The 10,683-nt window shown below is 44.0% G+C and overlaps 1 protein-coding gene across 1 annotated transcript; it reads right to left on the reverse strand.

Annotated features, from left to right (window-relative positions):
• Positions 1 to 231: 231 nt before the first annotated feature.
• On the reverse strand, positions 232 to 9,917 carry LOC138769104 (nicotinamide N-methyltransferase-like). The gene is made up of 3 exons (XM_069947328.1): positions 9,755 to 9,917; positions 1,800 to 2,007; positions 232 to 1,578 (listed from the first exon to the last, which is right to left on the reverse strand). Exons 1-3 carry the CDS (start codon positions 9,903 to 9,905, stop codon positions 1,155 to 1,157), a joined length of 783 nt encoding a protein of 260 aa, XP_069803429.1. The 5' UTR covers positions 9,906 to 9,917; the 3' UTR covers positions 232 to 1,154.
• Between the last annotated feature and the right edge of the window lie 766 nt (positions 9,918 to 10,683).

Here is a 10,683-nt window from a genome sequence, read left to right on the forward strand (position 1 = left end):
CTCTAGTGTAGCCAAGTGTTTTTATTGCAGCTTATAAGTGTCAAAGAGGTGTGGCCAGGGCACTTGAGAACAGCCAGAAAAGCCTTTTTAGGTGATTGCAGCCTCAAACAACTACAATAAAGGGATAGATAGTCTCATTGCTAAAATAGCTACGTAGCCATGTAAGCAGTTTAGGACATCTTATCTATTTGTCAATTTCCCTTTAAAATAGTATCATAGTTTGAGCATTTTAAAAGCACAGCACTAATGAAAGACACCATCTTGGATCTAAAGTGTTTATTTAAGCAATTTAGAAGGACTCTCTATAAATAATCTTAGTGAATATAGCCATCACCAAAGCCTTAGTCTGATTTTTCAACCATAGTGTCAAGATTTACTTTTAAACCCTAGACATGTAAACTTCAAAGGGAAACTGTCAGCAGGTAAAATGAAACTAACCAGCTGATAGCCCCCTAATGCACATGGGCTGCCGAGGAGGAAGGTATGTCTCTTACCTTCCTCCTCAGCGCGGTTCCCATGCAGTTAGTAGTTGAATCCACGGCCCAAAGCACTGTTAGGAGCAATGTCCCACCCCCATCGTGCCAAGGTGGCCCTCGCTTGCTAATGACAATCCATGAAGCGGGCACGCCGGATCGACGCCATAGAGGTGGGTCAGTGCTCCTAACGGGGACTTCAACTACTAATTGCATAGGAATGGCGAAGAGGAGGAAGGTAAGAGACATACCCTCCTCTTCGTAATAGGGGGCTATCAGCAGGTTAGATTTGTCTAACTGCTGATAGTGCCGCTGTAAGGCGTTATCCCAAAATTAATTAAATTCTTTACCACAAGATGGGCGGAAATAAGCTAATTGTTGGGGGTCTAAGACATCGAACAATTGCAAGAACAGAGGCCAAATATTGCTTAAAGGGGTTCCTCTGCTAATTTAGTAATTTAATTTTATTTAAAAATGTTAATCTTTGAGTACTTATCAGCTGCTGTATGTCCTGCAGGAAGTGGTGTATTCTTTCCAGTCTGACACATTGCTCTCTGCTGCCACCTCTGTCCAGAGCAGGAAAGATTTTCTATGGAGATTTGCTACTGCTCTAGACAGTTCCTGTCATGGACAGAGGTGGCAGCAGAGAGCACTGTGTCAGACTGGAAAGAATTACACTCCTTATTCCCTCTTATGGGTTGCAATGAACATGACAGACTTATAGTCAATAAGGTCACTCACATTTGTTCTCTCCTTAGTCTGAAAGTCATCAATAATAAAACCTTCTCCAGCTAGAGCTTTCCTAACAAATTCCTCATCATATGTAAAAGCATGGAACTTGTCTTTCCCTACAGTGTAATATGTCATCTCTAAACACCCTATTAATATGAGGTGTCCTCCAGGTTTCAGCAACTTTGAAATTTTCTTTAGATATCTGATGTAATCATCTTGGTCCTTGCTGGACTTATCTAGGAGCAAAACACTGACGACACAATCAGCTGGTGGTAAGACTATTGGATCCGTCATATTCTCTTTTCCCGGGTGACATTTCACTATATGCTGAGCGGCTTCTCTCACTTTTTTTTCTTTTTCCTCTACCTGGGCACTATAAGAAATGGGGGAAAATGAACATCAGTAGGGTGGTATGTAAGCTCAGTAACTACCATTGAACGTTGACTTCAAGTACTGGTAGAAAAAAAGTTGAGTTTAAGGCTGGGTTACAAAGCACCAACCTATACTTTGGCTTTCCAACAGAAATAACTATTATACAGGGCTAGAGATGAGCAAATCGATTCTAAAGGTAAATTATCTGCTCAAATACTTCACCTCTTTTCTTCTATCTCTACATGATGTTTTGTGGCATGTCCCCAGTTAAACGCTCCTGTCCGTGAGTCCAGCCATCTCTTCAGCTCCATGATGCATCTGTCTCTGACCTTCAGCACTATGATGTGTTTGAAAAACTCACAGGCTGAATACAGATGATGGACCAGGGAACCGGCACTGAGGTCAATCAGGACATCTCCTTTAATACGACCTGCAGAAAAAAAATATATAAAAAAATAAAAATTCAATTTTGAAGCATCTAAGATATTATCTCTTATTACTTCAAGGAACAAATGGAAACATTGTTTTTTCAATAAAAAGTAAGGGGGCTGTATAAACATTTTTTAATTGCTTCTACTTATCAATGCTATACCACTGCACAGCAGTGACGTAGCTACCGGGCCACTACCAAGGGCCACTACCTTGCCACCGCACTGCTCCCTCCCATTCCCTCTTGTGACCGCAAGCAGGATTTTTCTTGCGATCACAAGAGGGAGGCTGGGACAGGCCCCCGACTAACGCGCGGCTCCCGGCTCCCCGGATCTGTCCCGTCCCCGCCAGCACAAACATTAGTAAGGTCAGTGTGCGCCGGGGAAGTACTTTTTTTGCACAGACTGAGGGCCATCTAGAAGGGGTATTACCTGGGGGGGGCATCTATAAGGGGTATTACCTGGGGGGCATCTATAAGGGGTATTACCTGGGGGGGGCATCTATTAAGGGTATTACCTGGGGGGGCCATATAAAGTATAAGGGGTATTACCTGGGGGGCCATCTATAAGGGGTATTACCTTGGGGGCCATCTATAAGGGGTATTACCTGGGGGGCATCTATAAGGATTATTACCTAGGGGGGCCATCTATAAGGGGTATTACCTAGGGGGGCCATCTTTAAGGGGTATTATCTGGGGGGGGCATCTATAAGGGGTATTACCTGGGGGGGCATCTATAAGGGGTATTACCTGGGGGGGCATCTAGAAGGAGTATTACCTGAGGGGGCCATCTATAAGGGGTATTGCCTGGGGGGCATCTATAAGGGGAAAACTTGGGGGCCATCTATAAAGGGGGATTACATGGGGGCTAACAGGGGGCCATCTATAAGGGGGGATACATGGGGGCCATCTATAAAGGGGGACACATGGGGGCCATCTATAAGGGAGATAACACATGCGGGGCCATCTATAAGGGGGAAACATTGAGGGGCCATCTATAAGGGGGACTCCACGGGGGTGTATACAATAGGGCATGTACTATAGTGGACCACACAGAGAGTGGCATATACTATACGGGGGTCACATAGAGTCAGCCTACCCACTAAATGAGGGCGTAAAGGGGCCATTACAGAAGTGCAGTTTGTAGAGAGATGAGGATGGTGCCAGAGTGAGGATGGTGCCAGAGGATGGTGCCAGTGTATATTTGTTTGGCAGATTCTGTGGATCTGTGACTCGGAGAAGTTCTCTTAATGGCCCAGGGCAGATGGAGAAGACGATGAAAAGGGAAGAACTCTGATCAGAGAAGACGTCCCCCTGTGAATCACTAAATCTATGTGCACTGTAATGTATATGGTATAAAGAGTCTGTGTAGAGCTGGGGCTTCCTCTATATGACTGTATGAGATTGTATGTGATAGTGATCTTTGTACAGCTGCGGTGTTAGTCAGTATGTGGTGGTATTAGTCAGTCGCAGCGGTGGTGTTGGTATGTTGTGGTATTAGTCAGTAGCAGTGGTGGTGTTAGTCAGTATGTGGTGGTATTAGTCAGTAGCAGCGGTGTTGTTAGTATGTGGTGATATTAGTCAGTAGCAGTGGTGGTGTTAGGCAGTATGTGGTGGTATTAGTCAGTAGCAGTAGTAGGGTTGGTATGTGGTGGTATTAGTCATTAGCAGTGGTGGTGTTAGTCAGTATGTGGTGGTATTATTCAGTAACAGCTGCAGTGTTAGTCAGTATGTGGTGGTATTAGTCAGTAGCAGCGGTGGTGTTAGTATGTGATGGTATTAATCAGTATCAGTGGTGGTGTTAGTCAGTATGTGGTGGTATTAGTCAGTAGCAGTGGTGGGGTTAGTATGTGGTGGGGTTAGTCAGTATGTGGTGGTATTTGTTACTTGTAATCTGGTACTGTGTTTTATTGATCTTAGTATACAGGTTTTGGTCAGTAACAATATGGTAGCGGTTGTGGTATGGCGGTAATATTTGCCCCTTACTGGTATACTGGTATTATTGGCAATATTGGTCTCACTATACAGAATTTGGTCAGTAACAGTATGGTGGTAATATCTGTGGTGATAATATTTCCTATATACTGGTGGTATTGGTAATATCAGTCTTGAGATTTTATCTATCTATCAATAGCATCACTTGGAAGGGAGGGGGGGGCAAGTTGACCTCTTGCACCAGGGCCCAAGAGACATTAGCTACGCCCCTGCTGCACGGCATCGCCACTCTGCTACTGCCTAAGGCAGAGAAGCAGACAGAAAAGAGGTAAGTAAAGTCACTATTATACAGAGTGATTATCCGCTGAATATTGCCCCATGTAATAAAGACAAAGATCAGCAGTTATATTCCCATAAGGGGAGATGCTAATAAAAAAAGATTTTCTTCTCTTACTTTCATCATCAGCACCATTTTCCAAAAATCTTTTGTTTTTTTAATATGTGCTTAATATGAGGATCTGTGCGCCCAGGGCAGTACTACAGCCCTCAGAGCAACAATCCGCCTGCTTGGCCCTCATCATGAATATTCATCTGACTCTCTGCAGTGATAAGTGACTGGAGTTACGTCATTGCAGAGCACTGCCTGAATATTTATAAAGAGGGAGGGGATCTGGAGTATCTAGACAAAGAGGCCATAGTACCTTCTCACAGTGCCCAAATCATCCAATTAGCATATTTATAAAAAATAAAAAGATTTTGGGGAAAATTGTCCTTCTGGTAAAAGTAATAAATCTTCTAAGTCCTAAGCCTTTAAAGGGGTTATTCAGCATAAAAAACACTTTCTTCCAGAGACAACACCACTCTTGTCCCAAGTTCAGGTGTGATGTCCCACAGTTAGGTGCTTCAGGCACTTGTCGCAAATGTATCTCTTCCGTGGTAATGAACTTGCATTCTCTAGTTTTACACTGTTATGTTCAGGTTCCGTTATATATTGCACAGCTGTAGTCATTAGAGGGTTTCTGTTTTTGTACCACATGGTCTGTGCCAGCCAATGAGAGATGCTGTTCTTTTTCTACCTATCCCCGTACTCTATACATACAACGCACAACCCCTAGTGAACAGTGCAGTGTAGTCTAGCTGTGGTAGTAATGGACACACGTATGGAGAATGCAGAGACTTTCTTTCTAAAACCTACACTTACAGACAAGATGCAGTGCTAAACAGCTAAAGAGGACATGTCAGAGATCACCCCAGCCCATGCCTTGAACCTCTCTTAAAAGAGCAGGGTGAACTGACAGAGGAACTGATCCGGATAGAGCAAAGCATCCATATCCAAGGCCTATGTACTTTATTTTGCAGCGAAGGTGACACCAGGAAATGCTTGGACACTTAGCTCAACTCAAGTAACCAAGACTGGAGCTTGTGTTACCCTCGTAGGACTGGTAACCCAACACTGCAGGGCAGAAGGTGGTTTGGCGACACTCAGGTCGACACACAGGCACATGTATTTTTCTCTCAACTATTTCTTCTTCAGGTATTTCTTCTCACAAGTTCCGACAAAGCACATTACTAAACTGGGTTGGGGCTCTCCCGACAAACTCCTCTCTGCTCCTCTGAACTCTTCTCTTCTACTCAGCACTCAAATGAACCAGAACTCTTCTATCCTACCTCAGCACGAGAGCAGCTCTCAGCACAGACTCAGTGAACTTAATTCTGTATCTCAGAAGTCACTCGTTACCTTATTATCCTGTTTTGCAAGAGACTTGTGATTGCACCAGCACCTATACACACAGGATACACCGCCCTTGGGTCATTTTCCCCATTTCTGTGGCTGGCAGTACCGACAGTTTCAATCAGCTTTGTTTTACAGCATGATAAGAAAACAAAAAAAGAAGAAAAAAAATAGTCTATATTGCAAACTTGCCTTATATCACATCTACTGTTGATTTAGATTTTGAAAGTTATAACGACTGTGACACTTTGACCCTTTATGGAAAGAGCTCAAAATGGCCTTAAAGAAAATGTACCTACTGGTATATCCTCCTTAATCTGACTCAGGGATAGAACGTCGCCGTCACGGGGAAGCCGGTGCCACGATCCGTTTTTTGAACCGCAGCTCGGTTCCCATGTACGGCGCCGTTCTATGCACGGGTACCGGGCCAGGGATGAAGCAGAGGAGGCGGGCTGGCCCGCCCCCAGTGGGAAGGAATTCCCTCCCCTCTATGACGTGGCTTCATTAGAATCAATAGAGCCCGTCATAGAGGGGCGGGGGATTCCGCCCACTTAGGGTGGGCCAGCCCACCTTCTGTGCTTCAGCCCCGGCCCAGTACCAGTGCATAGAACGGCGTCGTAAATGGAAACCGGGCCGCGGTTAAAAAAAAAAACGGACTGCTGCACCGGCTTCCCCGTGATGGCGCCGTTCTATCCCTGGGTCAGATTAAAGAAGATGTACCTGATGGTACATCCTCTTTAAAGACCGGGACAATTTTCAATTTAGCGTTTTGGTTTTTTCCTCCTCACCTTCTAAGAGCCATAACTCTTTTATTTTTCCAGCTACAGGGCCGTGTAAGGGCTTACTTTTTCAGGAACAGGTGCACTTTGTATTGGCACCTTTTGATCTACCATACTATGTATGATGGAACCCCCAAAATATCATTTATGGGGTGAAATTGTGGAAAAAAAATACAATTCTGCAAATTGCGGGAGGGTTCCGTGTTTATGTAATGCACTTTACAGTAAAACCGACATTTTATCTTTATTCTATAGGTCAGCCTTAACCCAGCAATATGCATTTTATATAGCTTTTCTAATGTTTTACCATTAATTTTACCAGTAAAATTTTTAGCAAATAGGTGGGATTACAATGGCCCTTGGCTCATTTATTGCGCCATGATCTCTAGTTTTTATTAATACCATATTTGTGCAGATGAGACATAATTAATCAATTTTTATTCATTTTATTTTAAATAAATGTAATAAAAATGATCAAACCTGGCAATTTTTTTTACCGCTCTTTGTTTACGCAGTTCACCATGCGGGAACAATATTGATTTATTTTAAGATATCAGATGATTATGCACGCTACAATATACAATATGTATATTTATTTATTTATTTTTATGTGTTTTATTTATAAAATAGGAAAGGGAGGTGATTTTTTAAAACGTTTGTATTTATTTATTTTTTAAACACTTTTTATGTCCCCTTAGGATACATACATATTGGGTGCAGACTCTATACATTGATCGCCAATCCAATTGCCGGGTATAAGGTAAGGGACCTCCATCAGTCAGATAGAATGATCGTAACCCCCGCAGTTATACTGCGGGCGTCCCGATTGGTCAGTGACAGGAGAGCAGCTCCTGTCATTGATGAAGGAGTCGTGATCGCGGCACTGCACTGGAGGGCTGCGGCGTGATCGCGGTGGCCCGTCATTAACAGTGAGGAACTGGCGGCATATATTCAAAGTGAGCTCAGCTTCTCAGCTCACTTCGGAACAATGCATATACCAACAAATATGTACGAATGCGAGATACTATTACCGATATGTAATACAGGTCCCAGTCCACTGGCCACCCACCTCTTACTCCAGTGTGGAGTTGGTATATGCATTGTTCCGATCAGCGTACTGTAGCAGCAGGCACTTGCACTTTATTTCCTTGCACCTTATGCTGCACGAACGTCTACATATGGTTTACAATATTATTGATATGGATGCACTGGTACTTTAAATATCTTGTCCCAACAACTTGGTCTCCCACCTCCCCCTGTCTTGTTTTTATATGTTGTCTTTTCTGTGATTGATATAATAAACCTGATATTTTCTATGAACTAAGCAAGGATCCATGTAGTTTTTACTATTTTTGTGGGTTTCTCTTTTCGGTTTTGGTGGAGTTTGATCATATGGGGGATTAGAGAACATATACGAGGAAGATAAATATTGTTTTGATCCTAGACTATATAGCTGTTCCATGTTCACACAATGTAAGTTCCGTACTAATCACAGCCACTGTTGCAACGGCCGTGATTGGTATGAAAATTATGTCGTGCTGCAGGCCGAGGGAATCCCGGCCGGAGTGTATGCATATTGTAAAAACTCCAGCCTTAATCCCTAGCGGTGCCATAGAAAATGGTGATGTCAGTTTTCTGCGGCCGCTATTCATTGAATAGCGGCCGCAGAAAACCCTGTCAGTGCACACAGTTGAGCGAGCGGCTCCGGCCGCATGCTTCATAGTGTGCAGTGGAGAGTTTTGATGCGGGCGTGCACTAATGTGCCAGCATCTGAACTCTGCTGCGCTAAAGATCATCTGGCCGGTACCGGCCAGGATGATCTTTTCTGAGACCAGTCGTTCCGTGACTCGGCCGGGTTACGGAACGGCCGGTCTCATACTAAGTGTGCACATAGCCTAAAGAAGCATACATGTACATCTGTGTGTGTGGGGGGGGGGGGGCATTAGACATGTATATTATGTATGGTTGTACTTTACCTTGTAGCCAATGGTTAATTGAAGTCCATTAAAACAACAGCAGTTCTTTTCATAGTGCAATGATATGCATAAGGCTGTGTTCACACTACTTATAAAACTGTCCATTGCATAGCAACAGACAGTGTTATAGTACCGAAAGCCAGAAGGTATTGGCTGCAGAAACATTATCTTTTTACAATTGAATTGTGGGCACACCCAACATTGCCCACAATTCAACTTTACAACTTTGTAATGTTTATTATTTAAGTGAATGGCCCCTTTCCCCGTGTGCCCCCCACCCCGGAAGAGTGGTGCATTATACTCACCGACCCCAGCCGCCATCTTGGGTCAAGGACGTCATCTTTGGGAGGCTGGCCGAACCGTCCCAGCTGTCCCTCATGCCGGCCCCCCTCTGCCATTTCATCAGCTGCTCAGCCGTGATTGGCTGAGCATAACTGTGCCGCCATCTTGGGTCGTCGATGTCGTCTTCGGGAGGCCGGCCGGGGTCGACAGCAATTCAGTAAGTATAATGTGTCACACTTCCGGAGTGGGGGGGAACATGGGGAAGGGGGCCAGTCAGTTAAATAACACACAATACAAAGTTGTATAACTTTGTAATGTGTGTTATTTAGGGAATAAATGTTAAACGCCGCACTACCCCTTTAATGGAAAACAACTGACAATCTTTTCAAAAATAGTACATTGTGTGAACATACAGTAGCCTTATAGCTAAAAGAGGCCACACAGTGGCATTGGCACAAACTGGTTAATCACAAATTGGCACATAGCAGTAGATATAACAGTAAGTGCAACTTTAGATTTTAGATGCCCTCAATTACTCACAATACATTTCTGGTTATTAGGGTAAGGCTGGGTTCACACTATGTTTTTTTCATCCGTTTTTTTTGGCAAAAAAAAAAAACGGATTGCAAAAACCTAGTGTGGACCCAGCCTAGTGTGGACCCCTGCCACGGACTCCGCTCAGAATCCCACCTGCCTCAGTGTCTTAATGTAATGTGTTGCACGCTTCTGTTCTCTGGGGCTCTCCACTCAAAGAATTGACATGTCAACACATTACATTGAGACACCGAGGTAGGCAGGATTCTGAGAGGAGTGCGTGGCAGGGGTTCCGCTTGGAATTTCCACCTGTTTTACCCTCACAGAGGAGAAATCAATGACTTTCCTTAACCCCAACCCCATGCATTCTTATCACATTCAAAAATAAAGGCTTTCCTCTGGTGACAGGAGGGGGGGGGGGTTGTCACCAAGGAAAAGTTTGCCCTATTAGTATTCAGTTGGTTGCAATTGTTTAAAACCAAATAGGCAACAATTCAATATACAGTACATACCCTCTTTGAAGATTTTTGTAAGACATTCAATGGGAAATATCAAGATATCATCTATGAAGATATTTTTAGGTCTTTCTGAGAAATAACACTCCAAGTGTTGTCTGGAATCATAGCCATGTACAGGATAGTGCTTATGGGTGCTGCAAGCCATCTTGTAATCTTGTATAGCAGAGGGGGTGATTGCCTCTACACCGGGGCTCATGGTCTTTTTATAATCCCAAGGAATTAATATACAAAGCATGATGGGGAACATTTACTGATCACATTAGGAGATACTGACTTCATGAGACAGTCATGGGAAAATGTCTTATGATAGATTCAAGTGTTAAAAGAAGCAAATCTGTTTTAATGTAAACATAACAATGGGGAAAAAATCTCAGAAACTTGTCTATTTGTCAGTCTGTAATGGTTTCTAAAGAAATTGATGGCAGAATTGACTGTGAGCTGCACTGACTCGGCCACTGCCTATGGCCCTGTTCACACTGAGCAAGAACGTTGGACCTCTTCGCCGCGGAATCCCACCGGGCTCAGTGTGCTGCTTTGAAAGAATGAGAGAGCGTGCGCTCTTCCGCAGCCGCCACTCTCCGCTCAAAGAAGTGACATGTCAGTGTGAACGGGGCCTATGGGTATATGCACACTGAGCAATTCTCGAGAGATTGAAGCAGAAAGTTTTCTGCTCGAAATTCCTTGCCTTTTCAGCTCTTGCAGAATTCGAGAAGAATTTGAGCGGAATACGGGCTCATGCACACTGAGCAAAAGACGAGCAATTTCTGCTTGAAATCCCTCTTCTATTCTGTTCCGAGCAGAATAGGAGCTGAATAAGAGCGGAATTCTCGCGGACAATGTCCGCGGAATTCCGTCAGCTGTTCGCCCGCACGGGCACGCGCTTTTCCGCCAGCTCCATAGACACCATTCTATGGGTCGGCGTA

This window comes from Dendropsophus ebraccatus, chromosome 12 (genome assembly GCF_027789765.1).
Source record: "Dendropsophus ebraccatus isolate aDenEbr1 chromosome 12, aDenEbr1.pat, whole genome shotgun sequence".
Lineage (NCBI taxonomy): Eukaryota > Metazoa > Chordata > Amphibia > Anura > Hylidae > Dendropsophus > Dendropsophus ebraccatus.